This window comes from Asterias rubens, chromosome 22 (genome assembly GCF_902459465.1).
Source record: "Asterias rubens chromosome 22, eAstRub1.3, whole genome shotgun sequence".
NCBI classification, from domain to species: domain Eukaryota; kingdom Metazoa; phylum Echinodermata; class Asteroidea; order Forcipulatida; family Asteriidae; genus Asterias; species Asterias rubens.
The window spans coordinates 1,123,037-1,150,229 of NC_047083.1; the positions used below are offsets into that span (position 1 = coordinate 1,123,037).

A 27,193-nucleotide genomic window follows, 5' to 3' on the forward strand; every position below is an offset into this window, starting at 1 on the left:
ATACTTAAAACAAATACCATTTTCATCTGAATTATCATTTTTTTTTAGGAAGTGGTAAGAAACTGCAGCACCATAGGCTCGTCCACAGGAAGCGATCTTGACATCGATGTGTACGAGTTACTCTCAGAAGCAACTACAGGTCAGAATGATGATTACGACATCCCCCCACCGAGATTAAGCCACTCCCCTGATGAACCACCCCCTGTGGAACAGCGGCAAATCAGTGAGTTTAGTTTTTTCATAACATTCTGTTCTTAAAGGCAGTGGACACTATTGGTAATTAGTCAAAATAATTATTAGCATAAAACCTTACTAGGTAACGAGTAATGGGGAGAGGTTGGTAGTATAACATGGTGTGAGAATTGGCTCCCTCTGAAGTGGAGTAGTTTTCGAGAAAGAGGTAATTTTTCACGAATTTGATTTCGAAACCTCAGATTTAGAATTTGAGGTCACAAAATCAAGCATCTGAATGCACACAACTTCGTGTGATATGGGTATTTTTCTTTCGCTATTATCTCGCAACTTGGACGACCGATTGAGCTTAAATTTTTACAGCTTTGTTATTTTATGCATATGTTGATATACACCAAGTGAGAAGACTGGTCTTTGACAATTACCAATAGTGTCCAGTGTCTTTAATCATTGATGTGGAACTTTAACTTTCAACATACTTTTTTTGTGTCTCCAACAGAGAGAGAAATTCCAATCCCTCCACCCCGCCGTTCCAAACAAGGCAGCTCCCCAACCTCCCACCATCCCACCGTCCTCATCTCTCAAAAGGAGCACAACGGTTCCTACCCTCTACCCGTATCAGCGACTAACTCCTACTACTCGGACTTCCCAAGTTCAGAGACGGATGATTCGGACATGCCGTCTTCCCCGGGGAGCTATTACTCACAGCTGCCTACCCCGGATCACCCTCCGCCGTCCCCTCACACTGCGATGCTTGGGATTCAAGCTAAACTATCTCCTCAAGTAAGTTACTCATCTTTCTTCTTCTTCTTCTTCTTCTTCTTCCTCTTCTGCTTCTTCTTTCTATACAAGTACAAGCCTCACATGTGAGTAATATCGTTCTATGAATGCAAAAGTGAGCAGGCCAGGGGAACATATCAGCAAAAAAAATCACAAAAATAGGTGTATATTTATGCTTCTTTGTCACACAGAAACCCTGTAGTTTTGTTTTTTTAATGCATATTCACTAGCTGACATGAATATTGATGAGCTGATATGAATATTGATGAGCTGCTATAAATATTGGCTACCCTAAGCAACACCCTTAGCTGTAGCCAGCCGCCTTTCAGTCACAGCCTTGGTTGTATGTTGGGGATTAAAGTCAAGTATAATTTTTTGTCTTTAGCTTTACCGCCCTCTATTGGCGAGATATATTAATGATCAACTATCTCTTCATACAACTTTTCCTCTGATTAGCTGATTCCCTTTCTTTTTTTAATCTCAGTTTTTCCATTCAAAACTGAAAATTACTATACAAAATCAGATGTTTTGTCATAGATTAACAATAACTGTTCAAAGAACTAACACTCAAATGAAAGCTTGTAACTTTCTCGACCACATTAAAATACCTGAATTTTAAATCAAAATTTTGGGGTCAAATCGGCCAACAATCTGACATAGCATCTTTAAACATGTACCCAATCAGTTTCCCTTCGTTTTCGATCTTTGGTATAAAATTAATAATACTTGTAAATTTTTGTTAAAATGTTAAACTATTCTTCTAGAACAATTTGTTACAAAGACCATGCTGCTCCTACTCTATGGAGCTCCCGGTCTCACTTCGCAAAACAACATCTCTCAACAACTTCAAGAGGGAACTAAAAACACACTTGTTCACTTAGACTTTCATTGGGCTTCATTATGTTTTGTTTATTCTTCATTTTCTATTGTATAATGTTTTCATTTTGTGTAGGCGCCTTGATCAGTTTTCTGGAGAAGTGCGCATTATAAATCCATATTATTATTATTATTATTATTATTATTATTATTATTAGTCATCAAAAGTAATTTAGTTTAAAACAGGTCATCCTTTTTTTTTTTTTTTCTTTTTTTTTTTTTAGAGGTGGGGGGGGGGGGGGTGAGTAATATGCATCAAACAACAAAATTCTGTTTGGATTTTGTAGTAAATTTGTACATCAAAAGTAACTCTGTGTGGTTATAAATTTACCAAGTACTACTTTGTATGTCTGGTTCAATTAATAATACTACTATTTTTTAACAAAGAGCGCTGTACCCTGACATATTTGGTCACTTTGTCATAACAAAATGCACTGTGTCCTAAAGTGTTGTATTCATAGTTTAATGAAATACCAGAAAATGTTGATTATATCTCCAGAATGCCTTGTATCCGGCACAATAGACCTATTTAATATGACTCTGTGGGTTCTTAATCCATGCTCCGAGCACTTTTCAGTCAATTAAGATTAGAACAAAATATGTCTTAGAGGTGGTCGGGCCAGCCAACCACGTCTTAAGCCAATTGATCAAAGCCAAGCCCTATCAGGATGGTTAACTCGGCCGTGCCATCATTCCCCCGTTTTCCGTTTCCTAAATCAGCAAATTCGTACCCTGCTCACGAGTGCGTCTGTTAATCACGTTCAATTGACTCCAACGCACTTCCTCTCTCTTAATTTTGTAGTCGTTCCCGCTCCACGGAACACCACGGAGGGAGTCGTCAAACGAAGCGTGGATGCAGCCAGCATCACCAGACCACAAATCAGCCTTCATCTCTTTGTCAGCGGGCGGACAACGCACCACGGAGACTGCAGACCTCTCCGAGTCCAACCTTTACTTACACTCCAAGGAGATCTGTCTCATCCCGGGAGGAAATAATCACGAGTCTTGCGAGTTGCCTAATCGAGGCCATTACGAGAAAAACGCAAACGCGAGAAAATATCACCATCCGGAGAAACCGAATCGTTTTACAAATCGGACTTCTAGTAACGGCAGCGCCATCTCGCAGAAGACTCCCACCAATCATCAATCGCCACGCTACAATGCACACGGTCGTAGATTCGTTGATAAGGAACCAGTGAATGGACAGCATTACCATCATTCGGAGAGATATTCTGACGGGTACCAGGCAAACGATGAGTTTTTGAGTACCGATACGAGTAGCAACGGAGATACAGAGTTACTCCGACCAGACGAGGAAGACCCCTTTGCCGGTAAGTTCAACATTTCATTTCGCCTTTATTCACAAAACAAAACATAAAAGGGCTAAAAGACAATAACAACAAAATAATGCTAAAAGTTTAACATGGACAATTAAAAAGTAATTCTTTTCTTGCTCATTGAAATTCTCCCTGATAACAAAATTTTCGTAAATTTAAGTCTGAAACTGAAAGATTTGAGAATCCTGTATTTATTTAAAAGCTTAAATTAAAAGAAAACAGCTGGGCTCGATTTCACAAAGCAATAAAATCCATCATAAGACAAATTTTCAGTATCACCATAGTGATTTGCATTGTGACATCACACTTTACTAAGCAACGACGACTGATTTGCAGTAACGATCAATTTTAGCTCTTTGTGAAATCGGCCCCTGATGTTGGTTGCTTTAAGGACAATGTGTTTACATGCTGAAAACTATGCACGGTATGTTACTGTTTTTGTGCCGACTCACACAATAGATTAAGCCACAATTTTCATGTGCAAGCCAGTACTTCCTGGAGGCAACGAAGGCGATTGCCTCTATGCCCCCTGGTCATTGCCTCGGTGCCCTTGAAATGCTCCAGTAGAAATTTACTAATTCCTCATAGGAGAAATCACCTTGGTGCCCTTGAAATGCTTTGGTAGAAAGTTACTAGTTCCTCACAGGTGCCCTTTACCAAGAAGAAAATGCCTCGGTGCCCTTGCCCTTTCAAAAACGAAGCATACAGACCTCTTTGTGAATGGTTGCTCACACAAAACATTAACACTGTTTGGACTATTTTGTCAGCTTTACCAACCTGTGTAAAACCTTTAATATAAATACACTTTAATTTCGAGGGTGTGCGTAAATATGTAATGATCGTAGCTGGTGGCGTTATTGTGGTAGTCAGGGACACAAGGACAATATTCCCTTAATTAAAAAACTGTTCGTGTCCATGTTGATTTTCAACGCGGTATATGCCTGAGGTACTTAAGAGCTCAGTCCCTTTGTAAAAATCGACGGGCAAAGTGACTATTTAATGACTGTACAAAAGTGAGAATTGTTGGTGACTGGTTTAGGGAATTGGTTTTTTGGGGTTTTTTTTTTCTGAGAACGTTTGTGGTTTGACTCTCTGTCCTGGCTTTAGTGGCTGCTGCAGGAACGCACTAAGGCCCAGTCCCAGTGACCAGTGATTTCACAAAGAGTTAAGACTAGTCTTATATCAACGAGCTAGGACGAGGTACTCATCCTAACTTAGGACTAGCCATATCAACTAGGACAAGTGCTAAGCTAGGACTAGTCCTAACTCTTTGTGAAATCGTTCCATGGGGTAATAGTGTTGGAAGTACTTTGAGAAGGAATTTTGGGTGTGAAAAGCGCTATATAATAAAGTGATTATATATATGCTTATTCTCACCAGGATTTTTGTAAAAACTGTTTACAATGAATCTGATACTTGTATCTTTAAACTCTGTTGGGTATCGAAGTAGCATGACAAATGAGATAAATCTGCTTGTTCAACAAATTTTGAATCTGGTCTTGTATTTATAATTGCTTTAAGTTCACTTTTGAAACATCCATGGCTTTTTTACTGAGCTTTGTGAAGCTTGGCTCTAGCTCTCTCTGAATCGAAATACAAGCATAATTCTCAGCGTCTTCCAGTTCCTTTTTGTCTTCTTTTTTTTGAAGAGTTAACCTTTTGAGAACGTAATGACCGGAAGCTGATTATTGTAACATCTGTGTTTTGCCCCTCGTCCTGTCCTGTTTCCTAAAATGTCTCAGTGTCAAGTAGTCCTGCACAGTTTACTTCTTATTCCAGATGGGGTTTATTTTACTGTGTCGTTTGTATCTTGGCAAGAGTATTAGAATTTACTGTAACATACTGTGTTGAGCAGCTCAGTCTAAAGGTAGGGTCATCGATTGTTATTTGTCAACGTTGTGCTTATTTATAGGCATAATTATTAAGAATGTTTTTTATTATTTTTATTATTTTTTATTATTGATCTCTAATAGCGGATAGCCGCTATTTACAGGTATCATTAAAAACAGATTAAAAACAGATAAAACTATGTTCTGGGATAAGTTTCATCTGTGAGAGTTTCGGTTGAATATGGTGTCTACTTCTTGAGAAAACATGAAAAGCTGACACAACAGGCTTGGTTTTTTGTTTACTTTTTTATAAAATAGCCTGACAATTTCTGGGCCAAAATATGACTCCACCTTGGGCGGTTTACCTGTAAATGTAACCATTATTATTATTATTATTTTTTTTTTTTTTTTTTTTTTTTTTTTATATATATATTTTTTTATAAATCAAATCAAGGTTGAACTAGGGTCCAAAGATCAAGTTTTGGCATTTACCCTTCACATGTTTGTACATTGATGTACATGGTGATATTTTTTTCCAAGGGTAAATTATTTTTTGTATGACGTTATATTTCAAGGACAGAAAATATTTTATGAAGAGGAAATTTTCTAAGCATGATACATACGTTTACCTGTGTATACACAATAGCATAAAAACTTACTTGGTAGTGAGCAACAGAGAGCTGTTGATAGTATAAAACTTTTTTCGAGAAGTGACTCGCTCTGAAGTACAAATTTTTTGAGAAAAATGTAATTTCTCACTAAAATATTCAAATCTGATCTGAAAGCAGACAAGTTTGTGCGACAAAGCGTTTTTTTTTCTTCATTATTCTCAGGCAACTTTGTCGACCAATTGAGCCCAAATTTTCACAGATTTGTTATTTTGTGCTTACATGTATGGTGGGCTACACCAAGTGAGAATACAGGGGTCGGTTTCACAAAGAGTTATGACCAGTCCTGACTTACATGTAGGACTAGTCGTTAGGACTAATCCTAAGTTAGGTCCAGTAAATCGTCCTAACTCGAGATATGTAGAATAAAGAGCTACTCCAGTAGCTTTTTCCCTCGTACTGCATCTCTTTGCAACACCTTGCCTGGTGCATGTTTCCCTTCATCCTATGATCTGCCATCTTTTAAGAAGAATATCAATTCCTACCTTCAGCTCTACCAAGTTTCTGCATGTCTATGTTCTCTTTCTTGTAGCCCTTTACCTAGAATGGCTTTAAGCCTCGTTTTGGTCGAACTTGCATTTAAAAAAAAGATTAAAAAAAAGACTAGTCAATAATAACTCTTTGTGAAATCCACCCGTGGTCTTTGACGGCTACCAAACATGTCTACTGCCTAGTGCCGCTTGATCGCATTACATATTTCCTTCTCCATGCATGAAGTGGCATATTTTACAGCCGTGTCTTGTCATGCAAGAGGGAATTAAGAATCCAGCAGTGACACTTTATGAAAGAAACTTACTGAGGCGGAAAGATTTGATTAACAAGACAATATTAAGAAACCTTGGAATGGAAAGTCAGTCAGTTAATCATTACTCTGGACTGTCTGGGATAATCTGCTTTCTTTTAAATCCATTAATCAGGATTAAAGGCAGTGGACACTATTGGTAATTGTCAAAGACTAGCCTTCACAGTTGGTATATCTCAACATATGCATAGAATAACAAACCTGTGAAAATTTGAGCTCAATCGGTCATAAAACTTGCGAGATAATAATGAAAGAAAAAACACCCTTGTCACACGAAGTTGTGTGCGTTTAAATGGTTGATTTCGAGACCTCAAGTTCTAAACTTGAAGTCTCGAAATCAAATTCGTGGAAAATTACTTCTTTCTCGAAAACTATGGCACTTCAGAGGGAGCCGTTTCTAACAATGTTTTATACCGTCAACCTCTCCCCATTACTCGTCACCAAGAAAGGTTTTATGCTAATAATAGTGTCCACTGCCTTTAAGGACTGGTGTTCTGCACACCAATCTCTTTCTTTCAGGAAATAGTTACTATGGACTGTCTTTGTCAATCTGCTTTCTTTTGAGTCCATTAGTTAGGATTAAGAACTGTGTTCTTCACATCAATCTGTTTCTTTAAAGTCAGTGAATAGTAACTAAGGACAGGTACAAAGTTTTCAGTTCCTAAATTCATGAATATCTTTTGGTCAGTTCGGCGGAAAAATTTAAAAGACCGCAGGACTTGGAAGAGCTCAGAATCATTACCGGAGCAGAGATTAGACTAGAATTAAAATTAGAACACAGTTTTATCAACTTGTCTTTTCTTGAGTTTACTCAAGAAAAGACAAGTCAGGGGTTTTTGTGTTTTCCCTTCAATTCAACATCTTTGTAAAAAAAAATGTTATTCAAATGTTAAACTTGAGTCTCAAAAATATTTGTAAACCCTGCTGATTTATACCACACATAAACAGCAGAGATAATTGTATTTCTTATTTTTTGTTTGTTCAAACAGTAACAATATAGTTAAAATCATTCCACAAGCTACCCAGAAAATAGTGTCGCCCACTGACGCCCATAATGAGTGGATTTCATTCATGTGAAGAAAGCGGAGGTGTGTCATTCAAGCAACATTCCAACACGTTAATCGACTGCCTTTATACCCATTCCATGAACTTAATTCAAACGTCTGACATTGACATGGATCATGGAGATAGAAATAGACCTCCATGCACAGATTAATGGGTTTTTTAAAGGTGATACTGGTTCACCTGCAAAACTGTCTTGTTCCTCGTGTTCAATAATGATAATGAATACAGGTTCTTACTCGGACCGAAAGGGGCCACATTGTTTTCCAGGAAATTTTGCTTAGCTAATTTTCCTGATTAGAATTAGCGGGGTGCCAGTCACAAGTTATAATACACATTTCGGCTGGTAACTTATTTTTCCTAAGCAAAATATTAGGCTTAGAAATTGTTTGTGGTCAATAGCTTTATCCTTCCATACAATTACCATGAAGTTCTTCGTACATAGATTGTAACAAAATTAAAATTGACCTAGTCAGATTTCTCTGGGTTTATTATTTGATGTTTGAAATTTCAAAAGTTGTGTCCCGTTTGGTAATCCCTGGCTTCCACTTCCCAGATTGTATCGAAAACTTTGGTGTGATCCCTAGCTACATGTTGTATGGTTTCTGAGTGGCACCAATGAACAAAGATATTGATGAAAAAGGGAGATTGCCAATAAAGAGGTAGATAACTAAGTTTGTAGGATAGCGCGGCACGTTAATCCGGAGGTCGTTCGTGCAAATCCTGCTATAGTCAATTTTTTCTTTGTTCAACCCAAACTTTTATAATTTGAATTCTCTTGACAGCAATCATAAAAAGCATACCTAAAAAATACCAAAATAAAAGTTGAGTTTGCATTGAATAAGAATACGAAGAAAACATTGCCTGAAAAACCACTGTCAGTGATCAAGCATTCCTTTCACATTGCCCCGTCTATCAATGTCGTTGAACTCAATATTAGCATTTGAATGCCGTCTGCTCCAACAAACCGTGACGATCTAGTCCATACAAACACGTTATCAACCAGCTCTAGGATACATGTATAATAGAAATTCCCTTATGCTTCCTAGACAAAACAATTTTATACTGCGACACCCGCAGAAGCTAATTCCCAGAATCCGTTGTATGTGCACACTCATCGGTAACCCGCACACCGGTATCCATTCAGTGCCCCTGTATGCTCCATTAACCCCTGTTTGTGTAACTTTCCGACTGCCCCAACACAACAAAACAAATGCATAAAAGAAACTGAAAAGCTAAACAAACTAGAATATGGCATACCTGTCAGTCATTTATGCATAACAATAATCGGACTGATTGGATCAGTGAGTCATTTCAAAGGAACAGGTGACTGGAGCGCGGCATGTAGTTTTTTTTATTTTTGGGGGGTAACAAATTTGTCCTTGTAAGCCGGTTCTGATCTGTGAGGCTAGACAAATGGATTGTTGATTTGGAGGTTGACGCAAGATGACAGGAGTGAAAAAAGTTGAGGAGTTTTTACTGGAGTATATGGTGTCGAGATGTTTACTTAGCATGGAGCTTGGGGTGTTGGATTTAATTGATGGCGTGACAATCATGAATTGTAAGTTGAAATCGACTTCCCTCGATTTGAATTATCAAGTATTTTCCAGCCAAATCCAAGAGGAATGGGAGGGGTGCTTACTCTTGGTTACTGAGAGAGGTTTGCGGTAAACACTATCTGAGCTCGCCAATTTCTTGTTAAATAGTGATGGTGCTAAAAAGAAGTGGTGGTTAATACGGGGTGATTGGGGGGGGGGGGGGGGTAGTAAGCTTGTAAATATCTCTTGATTTTATTACATTAATATTTAATATGTTTGCTGTAACAATGACCCTGAAGATCCATTTGTCTAGAAGCTTTCACTCCCAGACCTACATGTAATGAAAACTCCCTCCCCATTTCCAATAAACAGAGTGAATGTAAAAATTTAATTAAGCAATTTAATAATGGGTTATCAAGGCCAGATCATCGGTTTTTCCTTTTATTGATGGAAGTTTGATGAATATCTTGAGTCAGTAGTTGCGACTAGACCTTTCCTCTTCATTGTATCAATTCTGTAACATTCCTTTAAGCAGAGAATAATTACTGCTTCAAAGCTTCATACGCAGGAAAAATGAGCAGGATACCAGTCACAAATGACACGGTACTTTGACTGGTAACCTTAGTCTGGTAAGCATAATATTGTTGGGCTTAGCTACTTTTTGTGCTTAAGCAGCTCTATGAAATTGGGCCCTGCTCTTAAAGGCAGTGGACACTATTGATCATTACTCAAAATAATTATCAGCATAAAACCTCACTTGGTAACGAGCAATGGGGATAGGTTGATAGTACAAAACATTGTGAGAAGCGGCTCCCTCTGAAGTGACATAGTTTTCGAGAAAGAAGTAATTTTCCACGAATTTGATTTCGAGACCTCAAGTTTAGAATTTGAGGTCTTGAAATCAAGCATCTAAAAGCACACAACTTCGTGTGACAAGGGTGTTTTTTTTCTTTCATAGTTATCTCGCAACTCCGTTGACCAATCGAGCTCAAATTTTCACAGGTTTATTATTTTATGCATATGTTGAGATACACCAAGTGAGACGACTGGTCTTTGACAATTACCAATAGTGTCCACTGTCTTTAAGCACTGCAGCTGAACACTGCTGGTAGAAAGACTACACTCTCTTGCAATACTGAGAGTAAAGTGTACTCTTGGATGATGATATCAGCCTAATCTGTATCCACTTGATTGACAGTGATTGGTCAGATTCTTAATTAATAGCTAGGATTATTGACTAATTGGATTATGATAAAAACAGGTGCAAATTACATTTAGATTGGGGTTGAAAAAATAAGGCTAGATAAAGATTAACTAAATAGTGCAGACTGAGCTGAAATAACAAACAGCTACAGACAGCTCTATATATTACCACTCACAATTCCCCCCCCCCCAATATTTGTTTTGGAGATATTTTTATCAAACTTTTGGTGCAATTATGTCCACACAGGAAGAATGTTTTGTAAAGGGAATATACAATCTGAGAAACATTACTCTCAGTAACACTTCTTATATTCAAATTTTGGGGGATGAAAACTGATATGTTTTTCCATAATCCACATTACTTCAAAGTGAAAAGATTCTTAGAATGCTTTATAAACTAGCGAAAGCTGTTGCACTTCTTACCTAGTAAGATTTTATTGCGATTCATTTTGAGAGTGATTACTAAGCATAATATATACCTTCCCTTTAAAGCCACTAGACACTTATTTGTACTTTACTCAAAATAATTGTTAGCATAAAAAAACTTTCTTGGTAACGAGCAATGGAGACCTGTTGATAGTACAACACATTGTGAGAAACGGCTCTCTATGAAGTAACATAGTTTTTAAGAAAGAAGTTATTTCTCACTAAAATATTTGAATTGAGACACACCAAGTGACAAGACTGGTCTTTAACAATTACCAAAGGTGTCCAGTGCCTTTAAGCACGAGGCCCTCATACAATGCACTGAGGCAACAAGTCCCCCCTACCCCCTACACCCAGTTTTCTTGTGGTCTTCCCCCCCCCCCAAGGGATAAAAGCCTTGTACGTCCCTAGCATTTTCTCCAGGGGTAATTTGGAAAAGTCTTGTAATAAGAGCTTCATCCAATGCATTGTTCCTACCCAGGGAATTCACTGACATTTTGAGTCTGAACAAGTGAGAAAGGTTTTGGTTTTGCTACAGGAGGCTTATAGACCTGTTGTGTTCCATTCAATCTGGATACAGTTTATGGACAAAGAACTCTGGTTTTTGATTTCCAAGGGGACTCTAAACCACCATGAAGAGTTTTGTTTTCTTTGAAAGCCTGGAAGCACAAGTCTCAGATTCTCATGGATTTATTTTTCTGAAAATGCTGTTTTTCTGGATTTGTGTGGGTTTTTTCTTTCAACGTCATGAGTGACCGAAACTGTATGGTGTCTTGGACCTGGAAGCACAAGACTCCGATTCTCATGGATTTATTTTTTCTGTACTGTCTGTTTTTCTGGATTTGTTGGGGGTTTTATTTCAACGTCATGAGTGAAAGAAGATGTATGGTGGCAAAGGTAAAACATTGATTTGGGGAATTATTGTAAGTTCGAGAGCTGGGTGTTGGTTTTCAAGATATTGTAAAACTTCTGAAAATGTCATTTTATTGAACCTGCAACCTCCAGATTAACATGATTGCGCTCTACCAACTGAGCTCTCTATAGCCTTGTATATAATAGTAATACAATGCTTTTGTTTGGGTTGCAAATCAAATGGCAATCAGGTTAGTGTAGTGTTGTCTTGCCTCGCCTTCCACCTCTGGGACCCTGGTTTGAATCCTACCGGGGGCACTATGTGAAATTGGGTTATCAGTCCCAACTTCACTGCGTGGGTTTTCCCTGAAATAATTTTCTTTGGGTTTTTCTCCCACATATTAAACTGAATTTACGTCATTGTCTTCTCTCTTTTGTTTGGCTCTAAAAAGAGCGTTGAGAATATATATCTAAATCGAAAATCCAAATCCAGTCAGAAGCTATTAAATCACAGCTTACTTATGTACCATAAGTATCCTCCGGTGTCAGAACCTCACCTCAATGTTTATCGATCAACCCCCCCCCCCCCCCCCTCCTAATTCACCAAGAATGACAACCAACACTAATACTTCCGAAACCAACACTTCGTTAAAATGAATTTGAGAGATCAAGAGGAAAGTTGATACAGCGAAAGTCTCAAATGCAAAGCCATATCTTTGAGTGTGTGAATCACTGTGTAATACCCACACAGTGTCATCTTAAAGGAACTGCCGTCGATTTCACAAAGAGTTAGGACTCGTCTTATCTCGAGTTAGGACGAGTAACTCGTCCTAACTTAGGATTAATCTTAAGGTCTGCATGCTACAGTGCGGGGTTGGGACTCGTCTTAAGTCCTAAGATTAGTCTTAAGTTAGGAAGAGTTTTGTGAAATCGACGGCTGGATACCTTTGGCAATTGTCAAAGACCAGTTTTCTCACCTGGTGTATCTCAACATATGCATCAAATAACAGATCTGTGAAAATTTGAGCTCGATCGGTCATAGAAGTTGCAAGAGAATAAGGAAAGGAAAAACACCCTTGTAGAATAAATTTGTGTGATTTTAGATGCCTAAAATAGGCTTCAGGCCTGAAGTCTCGTATCATATTCAAATATTTGAGTGAGAAATTTGTACCTCTTTCTCAAAAACTACACTACTTTAGAGGGAGCCGTTTCTCACAATGTTTTATGCTGTCAACAGCTCTCAGTTGCGTGTTACCAAGTAAATTTTTATGCTAACAATTTGAGTAATTATTTTTGAGTAATTACATTAGTATCCAGTGCCTTTAAGAAATGGTACAACTGTGCCTTTAAGGAGCCTCCCCAGCGGAATTCCCAAATGGTTGGACTATTCCAGACGCCCTCGGCAACCAGTCCCTAGTTATGCAGTGAATATTTATGAGACGTGAATTATACGCTAGGAATCGATATCTTTGAAGGAGGGTTAGAGTTGGAGAGAACGGTTTGACATCGGGAATGAAGACGTTTGCTGTGTCTTGAGGAGGCGGTAGCAAGGAGCATCGTTGTTAACAACGACCTGATGTTTCTATGTGAGGCTTCTTTTTGGAAGTCGTGTATTTGACATCTGTGGGAATAATCTGCGGAAAGATAATCTGATGTTGAAATGGTAAACTATTTTTCATTGAGTTTGTGGAAGTGAAACTGCTTCTACTGATACAAATATTGAAATATTTACGTATGAAATATTTATTTTTGTAGGAAGTTTATTTGAATTTTCTTGAGAAGAGATGTTTATTTGCATTTCAAAGCGTTGGAGGAAATGCATAAGTACTGATACGTTTTTAGTAAAATAAATATCTCATTATTTGTAGTATAAGGGTGTCATGGCCGAGTGGTTAAGAGCGCCGTATTCAAGTTCTGGTGGTTAAGTCATTGGGGTGTGGGTTCGGGTCCTGGTTGTGACACTTTTAGCAGGATGCTTTACTATGTTTGCTTCTCCGTAACCCTGGGGTGAAAACATCACTGGTTGCCCGGGGTTGTATACGCCACCAGGGAGCTGAGAAAGACTAAAGGAATGTTATTGACCCAATGACCAGGGCACTAATGTAAAGCGCATTAATACGGTTAATGTAAAACATAAGAGTTTGTTATTAGTATTTTATTATTATTATTATCATTATTCATATTAATATGATTCTCCCTGCTTGTTGTATAAAATCACCCTGAATGTCAGAGGCTCTGTCATGCCATTTTTCAAGAAATCTAGCGTCAAACCTACCCTTTAAAGTAGTACCATCTGCCCTTACTGATATTCAAATCACCTTGGCCAACGAAATTTTGTTATCAAAAACCAGTTATTGCTTGCCCTCTTGGACTTGTAGTAGCCATAATCAGTGTTTGATTGTGTTGACAGCTGGGCCCAACATCATAGAGCTGCTAAGCACACAAGTTTACTTAGCATGAAATATCTTCCTTGATTAACACAGGATTACCAGCCAAATTTCCATTGTTGCATATTGCTTGTTACTGGTATTCAGCTGTTGTTTGCTTGTTCTGAAAATCACGTGGAAATTCGGTTGATAATCTTGTTTTTATCAAGGAAGAAATTTCATGCTAAGCAAAGTTTTGTGCTTAGCAGCTCTATGGAACAGGGCCCTGCTCCCTTGGACTTGTAGCAGTCGTAATCAGCAATTGATTGTAGGTTCAGCTGTACCGCACGACACTGTTCAATTAACCGGAAATTAATGGACATATCAACGTGCGTAGCCTCGGATGGTGCGAGTGGGGGAAGGAGAAGCTTTAATTAAGACGTTATCGTTAGGTTGTTTGTTTGTGATGTCATCAGGGTCGTGGATATTATTATATTTCCTTCACAATTGATTGCTGTGTGTGTTCGTTGCAACAATGCGGTTGATTTCAGTCTGTAGTTGTGGGTTGTATGGAGATGGTGGTTTTGGAGGATTTGTTTTGTACACATCTGGATTTTGAGAGGTGGTATTTTCAAGGGAGTTGTGTTTTTGATGGTCGTGTTTTAAATAGATTGTCCAAGGATCTAGTTTGGAACAGCTGAAAATTTTTACCATACTGGTGATGTTACAGGTATGTGCTTTGTTGTTCATTAGAGAAAAAAATATATTATTTAAATTAAGAATAGTTAGAATATAATTTACTATTTATTTTAGAAGGGTCTGTGCATACTTTCAGATAGAATACTATTTGTGTTATGGAATGGAGCCTCAACATGTAACTTAGCTTAGCTCAAATTCAAAGAAGCTTAGGTTTTGATTTAAGCTACTTTTCTGCACAACAAAACGGTGCTTACCAGAATATGGTTACCAGCCAAAATAGCATATAACATTTACAACCTGTGACTGGTATCCTGCTCATTTCTGCTAAGCAATATTCTCTGCTTAAGTAGCTTTGTGAAATAGGAAATTTCATAGAGCTGCTGTTTAAAATTTTCCCGCTAAGTAGAAATGAGCAGGATGCCAGGCACAACATGTACTTGTAGTTTGACTGGTAACCTTATTCTGGTAAGCATACTTTCATTGTGCTTAGCTACTTTTCGTGTTCAAGCAGCTCTATGACATTGGCCCCTGGAGTATGTTGGTATCTCTGCGATGTAAAGGTGAAGATCTGAAATCATAAATCAGATGGAGCTGTGTATTTTACAGCTATAATCTAAACAGAGAGTTTCAACATCTCTAAAGTAGCATTTGTATATTATTCAAAGATTCTCAACATTCATGTGATGTTGAATAAATGGTGTGATCGAAAAGACAAGAAAAAAGTCCCCAGAAAAATTGCACATTTACGAAGCATAGAAAATGAAAGTAAAAGTTAAATAACCAAGTATAAAACAAAGTGCTGTTTATCTTCTCTGAGCCTGTTTATCTTTTTCTTAGCCTGTTTATCTTTTTTTTGGTCTGTTTATCTTTTTCTTGGTCTGTTTATCTTTTTCTTGATCTGTTTGTCTTCAACTCTCCCCCTCTACATTCAGTTGACAGGTCAGCATATCTGAAATGTCAGCTACATTATCAGAGAGGTGGTCAAATTTGCGAGTGTCAAAGCTGAAGTGTAAACCATCCCCATTCCATGTCGTGTTTTGCCTCTGGAAATGTTTGTGTATTCTGTCATTTGAACATAAGTCTGCAGCCCGATTTCAAAAAGTTGTTAAACAGATAAAACTGCTCTTAGCAAATTTCATTGTCAAGCAAACATTACATAGTGGGGCACGAGTTACAACAATGCAAACTTGGTAGGGAATTTTGGCTGGTAACCAGTTTGAAAATCTTGCTTAAAAACAAGATTTTTCTGTGCTTAGCAAGTTTTTATGCTTACAGGCTTGAACTATCATATCTGAGTGAACAAAAATCTACTTAAAAATCTTCTGCTACTTGTTCTCAATTTTGTTCCATTCAGTGTGCAGAACACTCAAAATGTCTAAATATTTTACTTTGATGCAAAATTTCATGGATGAAATCGCTCTCCGTAAATTCCCAGTCATAAATTGGGCCAAATTTGTCCGCGCCATGGTACGATTATCATATCTGCACGAACAAAATACATAAATACCTTCACTGACTACAACTACATGATAAAGGAGTAAACAGTAATGTAGTCTGAGTAATGCTTTTGACAAGGGCAATTGGTTACCATGGTTACGGAGTGACGAATGCCTCCACTTTGAGAGGCGGTCCAGCCGAATATTTTACACTGTGAAGAGCTGCTTTTATTTGACTGTTTAAAATCCCCTGTTTCCATAACGATGATAGAGTTGAATTTTACCTGCGCATTAATTTGCACCTGTAGGTTGGAATTAAAGGGATGGTGGAACTTCCTATTTTCAGCTTTTGGCTTAAAATATTTTTCGGAAGAGAACATTTACAGGCCTTTATCTTTAGTTGCTGAAAAATACAATTTGTAGCCCAGCATTTGTCGGTAGGATGTCGAAATTAACTGTAAATGAAAAGTAGGTAGTTTAAATTAGTTATTGACAGTACAAAATATAATTTGGAAAATACAGCTCGTTGGATGAAATGTCTTCGTTAGGCAGAGTATATTGAGGAGATAGAAATTGAAAGTTCCAGAACTTCATTTATGAAAGTGTAAAAAGCGGCCGAGATAGCACATGTTCTATTCACATTCATATAATAGTATGCCTTTGAAACTTTGAAATGGGAAAAGCTCCCTCAAGTTACCAAGAAATTTGCGTAGAATATTCGCGTAGAATTTTCGCCTGGACCACCTCTCAAATTGGAGGCATTCGTCACTCAGTAACCATGGTAACCGATGGCCCTTGTCAAAAGCATTACTCAGAAATGACCTTTTAAAACAAACCAAATTTTCTGATTTAGACTGTTTTGTCATTGAAGGGGCCGAGATGCCCATGTGGTTTACACAAAGGTCCAAAGTCCATACCTTTTCCAATGAATATCTGTATATAATAGACACTTGACATAGTGTTAGTCATCAATGATTTGCCTCTAATGATGGTCTTTCGTCTCCTGCATACATGGATGCGCTCGCTGTAATGAAATTTACATGTAGTATAGGGTCCAATTTCATACAGCCTTTCAGAACAAAGACTTGCTTAGCACAGAAAATAACTGCTTAGCAGAAATAGGATACCAGCCAAAATTATACATTAAATTTACATTCATATATACCTTAGGGACAGTTGTGCCACATCACGCGATACACGCGACGCGCACAGCATTCCCTTATAAGGAGTTATTTACCCGAGGGCGGCGGAGGGCCATATCATTTCATAGCTGGAGGGGTGTTGTGTTGAAAGAAATCATTGAACAATTATAATTTTTGCAATTATTTTACTTTTTGACCAAAAAGTGATGATGGTTTTGACCGAAAAGGTATTTATAAATGGTAATCAAAGTGTGTTGAATCGGTTTTCAACTAGTGGTTTAAACCCGCCGAGGCCTGGTTCTTTATAATTTACCTTGCCAACCCAATTTCAACTCACTGACAGTATGCATTGCTGTTGAATAAACAAGTTCCTCTTTATCCATTACTGCGCCAGTAGAGTTCACTCTTCAATCAATAAGCCATTCATGATTGGAGCCAAAGGCCTTCGTTTCCGCGCCAACCTGAGGCCTTCGTTTCCGTGCCAACCTGAGGCTGTAACCAATCACAACATCTTCTTCCTCACCCGTCGTTAGGGTTGCTAGTGTCAATATTGATCGCAGACTTACAGACGAATTTGAACAAGACTTGAGGACATGTCTTAGCTAGACAATCTTAAAGACAATCTTGAAGATGATCTCTGAGAAAAGAACAGACATTTGCATTTTAGTTTTCTCATAACTTGCAATAGGGTAGTGAGAAAACACAAACCACAGTCCGCAAGCATGTTGGTGTTGGCAGGCCATAGAGTGGAGGTTCAGGGCGGGAAGTTGTTGTCACATAAGGTCAATGTAACATGAGTCACAGTGGAATTACCCATACACTTAAAGGCAGTGGACACTATTGGTAATTGTCAAAGACCAGTCTTCTCACTCGCTGTATCTCAACATATGCATAAAATAACCAACCTGTGCAAATTTGAGCTCAATCGGTCATCGAAGTTGCGAGATAATAATGAAAGAAAAAACACCCTTGTCACTTGAAGTTGTGTGTTTTCAAATGCTTGATTTCGAGACCTCAATTTCTAAATCTGAGGTCTCGAAATCAAATTCATGGAAAATTACTTCCTAACATCATCTGAAACCTAAGAATCCCTAAGATTAATCCTAAGTTAGGAAGAGTTTTGTGAAATTGACGGCTGGTCTTTGACAATGACCAAAAGTATACCCTGCCTTTAACAATTGGTTATAATCTGTCTAATTTTTCAGGTTTAATCTACGGCTCAAACCGCGGCAGTCGCAACCTGTCTCTAGAGAATTCATCTCGGTTCTCGTTCTCCCACATGGCGGACTGGTCTCTCGCTAGCTCAACCAGGACCAGTATGCTGATGGAGAACGGATTGTTAGATGTCCATGTACCTGAGGGAGTGAGCAGGGGGCATGAGAAAGGATCCGATGAGACGGGGATCGATGAGAAATCAGAATGGGCGCAGGTAAGAAGAACTCTACTCTTTTTTTTTCAGAGCCCCTTTAAAAAGGCAGTGGACACTATTGGTAATTACTCAAAATAATTATTAGCATAAAACCTTACTTGGTAGCGAGTAATGGGGAAAGGTTGATAGTATAAAACATTGTGAGAACAACTTCCTCTGAAGTAACGTAGTTTTGGTCTTTGACAATTACTAATAGTGTCCAGTGTCTTTAAAGGCATTGCAGCCAATTTCACGAAACGCTAGGATTAATCCTGTCTTGAGTTAGGAAGAGCGACTCATCCTAACTTAGGATGGGTTCAATGCGTCCTAAGGTCTTTGGATGCAGAATTTTAACTCGTCCGAAGTCACAAGATTAATCCTAAGTTAGGAAGAGTTTGGTGAAATCGACTGCTGGACACTGTTGGTAATTACTCAAAATAATTGATAGCATAAAAATTTACTTGGTTACGAGCAATGGAGAGCTGTTTATGGTATAAAACATTGTGAGAAAAGGCTCCCTTTGAAGTAACATAGTTTTTAAGAAAGAGGGAATTTCTCACTTTAATGTTAAAATACTTCAGGCCTGAAGCCCTTTATGAGGCTTTCTCAAAAATTATGTTGCTTCAGAGTGAACCATTTCTCAAAATGTTGTATACCATCAAAAGCTCTCCATTACTCGTTATTAAGTAAGTTTTCATGCTAACAACTATTTTGAGTAATTACCAACAGTGTCTAGTACCTTTAAGCATTCCTGACACCATCTAAACTCCTTTGTTAGAGAATTTGTTAACCAATAATTCTTTCAATTTTTCTTTTTTTTTTACTTTGCTTTGTACTTTTTTTTTAATCTCGCAGATTGAAAGCATTATGGCATCATTTGGAGCTGGACTTGTCAGAGAGTCGGTCTATGTCAGAGATTTCCAAAAAGAATTTGAAAAAATGTTTGAAGGTAAACACTTCTTCTGAACATTTTTTAGTGAATAGAGACAGGACTTTTCATGCAAGGTCTTCCAAGTTTTGAAATTACCCACGACAACAACAGCAATTGCCGTGGTGCCTTGTGCTTTTGCTGCAGTGCCAACACAAACTTACATTTTCCTCCTAGAAGTGCCCCCCCCCCCTCCCTACCAGATAAAAATTGTTGTGCCCCCCTCCAGAGAGTAGGATAAGGCCTGGTCTTCAGGACAGCACATTTAAGAGCTGAGCACAAACAAAATTATGCTTACAAGAATAAGGTAACCAGCCAAAATACTATGTCACATGTACAGGCTGTGACTGGTATCCTGCTTGTTTTTGCTTAGCAGAAATTTTTTTCTGCATTATTTTTCTGCTTTAGCAGCTTTGTGAAATTGAGCCCAGGCCAATATGAATGTGATAGTTTTTAATTAATTTTTTCTTGTTTATGTGACAGGTCCTCTAAGGCCGCAGAGTGTCGGCGCCTGGCTGGAGAATTTGGGAATGGGACAATATGAGAACATGATGATAGCCAACGGATTCGATAACTTGGATTTTATGGTATGTGGAGGAAAACAGGGTAAAATTTTGTCCGGCAATTTTGTAAATCGGGAAAGTCCACTTCAGGGACTCCCTTACCTGTTAAACCTACAATTGCATATTTGCCCTAGCCATAGGCTTTCACTAGATTCTTTTTTACCCAACCACAATTGCGCCCTCAAGAGCCCATACATTCCCTTATAATTGCGGGATTTACAATGAACTTGTTTTGTGCTGATATTTAGTTGCAACTTATGATTTGTTTGAGTAGCAATTTAAACATGTTGTGTAACATTTTTCGCTGCTATACAAGAAAAAGGCTACTCTTATTCTTATCTCGAGTAAGGATGAGTTACTCGTCCTAACTTAGGACTAGCCATACGTTTTTAATATCTCCTAGGACTAGTCCTATGTTCCTAACTCTTTGTGAAATGGACCCCTGGTCCCCAAAACATTGATATACTTCTACATTGATAACCATCTCAATTGTCAGTGTTTTTTGTCTTGCCTCATCTTTTCTTATTGTCGCTGACAGGGAGGGAACATTCTTGAGGAGAATGACTTGATTGAGATGGGCATCATGGAGGAACTTCATCGTAAGATAATCCTTCAAGCTACAAATGCGCTTCCAATCATGAAGACAATAGGTGAGTACCTGTGTAAATGAATCTGGACAGTTTCGCTTTTCATATTGGTGGAGAGCACGTCACGTGGGGTGTTTAAATGGCTGATAAAGACATAGCTGAAGCTGTTTCAAACGGGTCTTTATCTCACGACCACGACCCTACCGGTGTTAATTATTCGTTTGAGAACTCGGCCACTCTTTTATTCCATTAATAATATTAGTCGCATCTAATATATATAGCGGTCAAAGCCGTCAGTCAGTGGCGCTCATGGTGCTCGTACATTATTACTCCTGGTCACTGGGGCATTATTTCATTCCTTCAACTATCTCTGCTCCCTGGGGAGAATAGATTTGGTGCTTCCCAGTAAAATAAGACTGCAGTGACATCGGAACCACTTGTGCCAATCTTTTGTCTGATTAGTTTGTTTTTTACTTTTTTAAGATGGCCTCAAGGTTTCGCCCTTCCATTTGTTCACCCGAGTTGGTAAAAGCAGCATCAATTTGTTCAATTGTTTTAATTAAAATTTTTGTTTTTATATTTTCAACCAAAGATAATTAATCAGCATCAATTATTTCAATTTTTTATTTTTATTTCTTGTATTTTGAACCCCTCAATATTTTGTTCACCTGTTCATCTCATAAATTGTTTCAATTGTTTATTTTTTTATATTTTCAACCCAAGATGATAAATCAGCATCAATTACTTAAATTTTTTATTTTTTTAAAATTTTTTTTGTATCTTCCATTTGTTCACCGGTTCATCTCATCAATTGTTAAATTTTTCTTCTATTTTCAACCCAAGATGCTAAATGCCGCAGCTCAAGTTCAGTCTCCGAGTGGTTAAGAAGCCTACTCCTCAGTGACTGCATACCAAACTTCATCGACAACGGAATCATCACCATGGACCGAGCCATGGAACTCTGGGAGGTGGAGCTGGAAAATGTAAACCCATATTTTGTTCGAATCCCACTCTAGTCAATTCTTTGTTTACCCCCAAAAATCATTTCAAAATTTACCAAGTCAGTTTCCCTTGTGGTTTATATTGATATCTGAAACAAAAGTCGCATCCCCTTAAGGTGATCCCCTGGCTGCCGCTTCCCAGGTTGTATCGTAACTTGGGTGTGATCCCTGGCTACACGGCAGTTAACGGTTGTATGGCTTCTGACTGGCACCCCCGAACAAAGTTATTGACAAAATAGGGACACCGCCAACATAGGGCTAGATAGCTCAGTTGGTGGAGCGCCGGCACGTTAATCCGGAGGTCGTTGGTTCGAATCCCACTCTAGTCAATTCTTTGTTCAACCCCAAAAATCATTAATAAATTTACCCACTCAGTTTCCCTTGTGGTTTATATTTTGTGTAACTGTAAAAAAGTAAAGTTTTTACAAGTAACCGTCTGACATTCTATGCATTTGTTGAGATACACCAAGTGAGGATACTGGTCTTTGAGTATTACCAAAAATATGCCCTGCCTTCAAACAAGTATTTGAATATTGAGACCTACCTAATTAACCAGTTCCCCTCTTGCTGTTGTTTCAGGTCCTAGATGTTCATATGTGGGGGCATAGGAAGCGTATTTTAGCCTCGCTGGGTGATAGAAGACAGAGTTTTAGTAGCAGCAGTGGTAGCATACCAATCCACTACTTCCTCTGTAACCATTTTCCCCTCTTGCTGTTGTTTTAGGTCCTAGAGGTTCATATGCTGGGGCATAGGAAGCGTATTTTAGCCTCGCTGGGTGATAGAAGACAGAGTTTTAGTAGCAGCAGTGGTAGCATACCAATCCACTACTTCCTCTGTAACCATTTTCCCTCTTGCTGTTGTTTCAGGTCCTAGATGTGCCTATGCTGGGGCATAGGAAGCGTATTTTAGCCTCGCTGGGTGATAGAAGACAGAGTTTTAGTAGCAGCAGTGGTAGCATACCAATCCACTACTTCCTCTGTAACCATTTTCCCTCTTGCTGTTGTTTCAGGTCCTGGAGGTTCATATGTTGGGGCATAGGAGGCGTATTTTAGCCTCGCTGGGTGATAGAAGACAGAGTTTTAGTAGCAGCAGTGGTAGCATACCAATCCACTACTTCCTCTGTAACCATTTTCCCTCTTGCTGTTGTTTTAGGTCCTAGAGGTTCATATGTTGGGGCATAGGAAGCATATTTTAGCCTCGCTGGGTGATAGAAGACAGAGTTTTAGTAGCAGCAGTGGTAGCATACCAATCCACTACTTCCTCTGTAACCATTTTCCCTCTTGCTGTTGTTTCAGGTCCTGGAGGTTCATATGTTGGGGCATAGGAAGCGTATTTTAGCCTCGCTGGGTGATAGAAGACAGAGTTTTAGTAGCAGCAGTGGTAGCATACCAATCCACTACTTCCTCTGTAACCATTTTCCCTCTTGCTGTTGTTTTAGGTCCTGGAGGTTCATACGCTGGGGCATAGGAAGCGTATTTTAGCCTCGCTGGGTGATAGAAGACAGAGTTTTAGTAGCAGCAGTGGTAGCATACCAATCCACTTCTTCCTCTGTAACCATTTTCCCTCTTGCTGTTGTTTTAGGTCCTAGAGGTTCATATGCTGGGGCATAGGAAGCGTATTTTAGCCTCGCTGGGTGATAGAAGACAGAGTTTTAGTAGCAGCAGTGGTAGCATACCAATCCACTACTTCCTCTGTATTAACCATTTTCCCCTCTTGCTGTTGTTTCAGGTCCTAGAGGTTCATATGTTGGGGCATAGGAAGCGTATTTTAGCCTCGCTGGGTGATAGAAGACAGAGTTTTAGTAGCAGCAGTGGTAGCTTACAAAGACCAAACTCTCTGGAACTCACCACTAGTGATCTGGTAAGACTAAAGCCGACGCCGAATTATAATATAATATCAAAATCTTAGATAGTGCACGTATTTACCAAACAAGGTACTCAAGGCGCTGAGTATATACAAACTTTTAGAAAGATAGGTTTAATGCAGTGATGAATTCTGAGACCCAATTATGAAGCACCTTATAAGGTGCTATTAGCGGCTACGACTACGGCTAGATTTCTGTGTCATCATACATTGAAGTATAGGACGTCCGTAGCAACACCCTTAGAAACAGTCGTAGCTGTAGCCGCCACTTCATATATTGCCTACACTTTGATTTTCACAAGGACTTGATAAGATGAAGTGTTAAAATTGCTATTGTCTTAAGATCAAACTTACGACTGTTTCAGACAGAATGCAAATGCGAAGCGAGTTTTGACGTCACACGTCTGTTTTCACAGTGATATCTTGTAAGAGTTGAGCACAAGTCAACTGATGCGAACTATTCGTTGCAAATTTGTGACATCAGAACTCATATCACACTCGCATTTCCAGAAAGTATTAGCCGAAGTCTCTGTAGCATGACAAAACTTAAATGTTCTTTCTCGGTTCCAGCAGGAGATCAAGTTAACGTCTTTCGAGAAGCGGAAGCAACTTTCAAGCTCAGCCTCGGAGCAATCCGCCTCCTTAGACATCGACCTCTTCAAGGATTACTCCAAGGAGGTAACCACGCCTACCAAACCAAGAAACTTTCAAACTTCTCTCTCAGTAGAGCAAGAAACAGCAGAGCATCCGCCGTCAAGAGTTGGCGGAGAAAACGGACAGAGAGCTGCGAGGCAGATATCTACAGTTGAGGACTATGATAATATGGTAACAACGAGGAGGGGGTCTGGGTCGGAGGAGGGTGAGGAAAACACCCCTACGGTACAATGGATGCATCCACCAGAAGCATTGATTAAAGGCTGTTGTAATTACACAGCGTCTGTGAGTATGCTTTTCCGCTTCGTTTGAATGTTCCTTCCACTTTTATGGTAGGGGTTTCCTTTAGCTTTTTGCAACAGACTCCTTGCAAATGGCAAACAGCGCCCTCATTGAGGTCAAAGAAAGACATATCACCAGATCTCCTGTACTGTTTATTCTTCATTTGTTTCTTGTTTATCTTTCGAGGTGCTATTTTGTCTTATGTTTGACATGGTACGTAGTTTGGCTGGTAACCTTTTCTCTAGTAAGCATGATTTTATTGTGCTTAAGCAGCTCTATGAACTTGAGCCCCGGTGTGTATCTGCTTGCTGGGTAGATTATGTTCTTTTTGAGAACTTGTCTTTTGTTGTTGTTTCAGTACCTTGGGTCGACACTAGTCAAGGAAGTAAAAGGCATCGACTCAACTCAAGAGTCTTGTACCAAGTTGAGAAGGTCCGCCTCCCATCTGCAGAAGGTCCCTTCCATCACTCTGTCAATCAGCTACGTTGGCGTAAAGTTCATCGACTTCAAATCCAAGGTATCTTTAGAGGCACTGGACACCTTTGATAATTATCAAAGTCCAGGGGTCGATTTCACAAAAAGTTAGGACTAGTCCTAGGAGGTATTACAAACTTAAGGCTAGTCCTAATTTAGGACGGGTAACTCGTCCTAAATCAAAAGAAGACTTGTCTTAGCTCTTTGTGAAATCCACCCATGGGGTCGATTTCACAAAGTGTTAGGACTATTCCTAGGAGATATTAAAAACGCATGGCAAGTCCTGACTCGACCTAACTCAAGATAAGACTAGTCTTAACACTTTGTGAAATCCACCCCAGTTTTCCCACTTGGTCTGACATTTCGACCCTAGAAGAGTCTTCTCGACGCCCAATCACTTGGCCTCTCTGTGTTCTTTGTTTCGCAGTTGATAATCACGGAACACGAGATCTGCAACATCTCCTGCGTCACGCAAGACTCTGACGACCTTCGAACCTTTGCTTACATCACAAAAGACAGTGAGAATGAGAAGTTATATTGTCATGTCTTTAGCGTGAAAGGACAGGTAAGATCGTATGACCTTATGACCTTGTGACCTTATGACATCATGAACTTATGGCCTTAACTATATGTGTCTCAATTGATCAAAGTATTTATTTCTCATACTAATCTGTTTTTTATTCAATATAACAATGTAAACCCACTAATAATTTGTTTATTTGTTCTGTGCGATTTCTAAACTCGTGTTTGCCTCGTTTTTAAGTTTTCAGTTGGAATACTCTTTACTTCTGCTAAAGTGTGATATTAAAATCTGCTCCTTTGTCCAATTGTATATTTTCTTGTATGTGAAGGTGCAGCTGAAGACATGATATATCAATAATAATTCATTGTTTGTGCTTTTTATTTGCTCATTTCATTTTACTGTGATTGACTTGTAGTGAGACATGCTTATTTGTACATTTTATTTGGTTCATTTATTGCCAAGTTTAGACACCCAAAATTTCTTAAAATATCTTTTGAGAAAGTTGACAATACCAAAGTTTGAGTGTTTTGGTATCATGTGATCAATGGTTAGGGATCATAATGGGGTTTAAATGGGTACCTGCGAAGGTAGAGGAATTGATATTGTGTATAATAAACAAGCCTTTGCAGTGTTACGGTTTCCCCGGGGCATGTAAAGCGTAAGGCCTGCTACTTCACGGAGGCAACGAAGGCGATTGCCTCTGCTGCCCCCTGGTCAATGCCTTTTGGTGCCCTAGAAATTTACAAATTCCTCATAGGGTGCCCTTTACCAAGGAGAAAATGCCTTGGTGCCCTTGCCCTTTCAAAAACGAAGCATACAGGCCTGAAGGGCATTGAGTTGGTTATTGTGAAATGCGCTTGATAAGAACTTGTTATTGTTATTATTATGTACCATCTGAATTTATGTTGTTTCACTATAACTTTGACCCTCTGACTGCTCTTGTGATTTGAAAAGGTCCTGCAATGATGATTGTTGTGGGTTTGAAAATTCAAAACTTCGAAACTCCAAACTTTTGTTGATATTCCATACATAAAGATTTTATGGTGCCTAGAAGTGACTGTGTATTTTTATTTAACAGTTGTTTACTTGTGTGTTAGTATTTAGTTTATTTTTGTTCCAACTTGTTCACTCACATTTTACTTAGATAGGCCTATATTTTACTTGTGTGTTAGTATTTAGTTTATGTTTGTTCCAACTTATTCACTTACATTTTACTTTAGATAGGCCTAAATCTTACATCATGTAAACCTACTACTATCGGTTTTTGGGTTTTTTTGCGCCTTGGAAAAGGGGCTTGTACATAAGATAGATGGCGCATTATAAATGCATTATTGTTGTTACAATGATTACGTTTTTAAATTTTCTGTATCTTTCTTTTTTAGGAGACGTCGACGGAGATAATCTTAACTCTGGGCCAAGCTTTCGAGATTGCATACCAGATGCTTCTGAAGTCAAGACCGATGTCTAACGAAATAACCAGGCATCCCTCGAATACGTCTGATACCGACCACGACACAAAGTTATGAGATTGTCTTCAGTTTTCCTGAAATGAATTGTGGAAGAAATTTTACCTTGTAATGGCACTGGACACTTTTGGTAAATGTCTAAGAATGATATTCCTACTTGCATAAAATAACAAATCTGTGAAAATGTTGGCTCAATTGGTCATTGAAGTTACAGAGAATAGTGAAAGGAAAAACAC

General features: G+C 38.7%; 1 protein-coding gene across 1 annotated transcript in view; it reads left to right on the forward strand.

The window, feature by feature from the left end:
• The window catches only part of LOC117305386 (ankyrin repeat and sterile alpha motif domain-containing protein 1B-like), a 42,416-nt gene extending 15,274 nt beyond the window's left edge, over positions 1-27,142 (forward strand). Inside the window, exons 10-24 of the mRNA XM_033790257.1 lie at positions 49-223; positions 692-975; positions 2,651-3,179; positions 18,414-18,637; positions 19,472-19,565; positions 20,028-20,131; positions 20,646-20,757; positions 21,538-21,677; positions 22,419-22,530; positions 22,991-23,007; positions 23,424-23,555; positions 24,129-24,497; positions 24,853-25,011; positions 25,396-25,533; positions 26,874-27,142. Coding sequence (XP_033646148.1) covers positions 49-223; positions 692-975; positions 2,651-3,179; positions 18,414-18,637; positions 19,472-19,565; positions 20,028-20,131; positions 20,646-20,757; positions 21,538-21,677; positions 22,419-22,530; positions 22,991-23,007; positions 23,424-23,555; positions 24,129-24,497; positions 24,853-25,011; positions 25,396-25,533; positions 26,874-27,017 — 2,733 coding nt within the window. The 3' untranslated portion in view covers positions 27,018-27,142. The remainder of the gene's footprint in view (positions 1-48; positions 224-691; positions 976-2,650; positions 3,180-18,413; positions 18,638-19,471; positions 19,566-20,027; positions 20,132-20,645; positions 20,758-21,537; positions 21,678-22,418; positions 22,531-22,990; positions 23,008-23,423; positions 23,556-24,128; positions 24,498-24,852; positions 25,012-25,395; positions 25,534-26,873) is intronic.
• Positions 27,143-27,193: the final 51 nt, after the last annotated feature.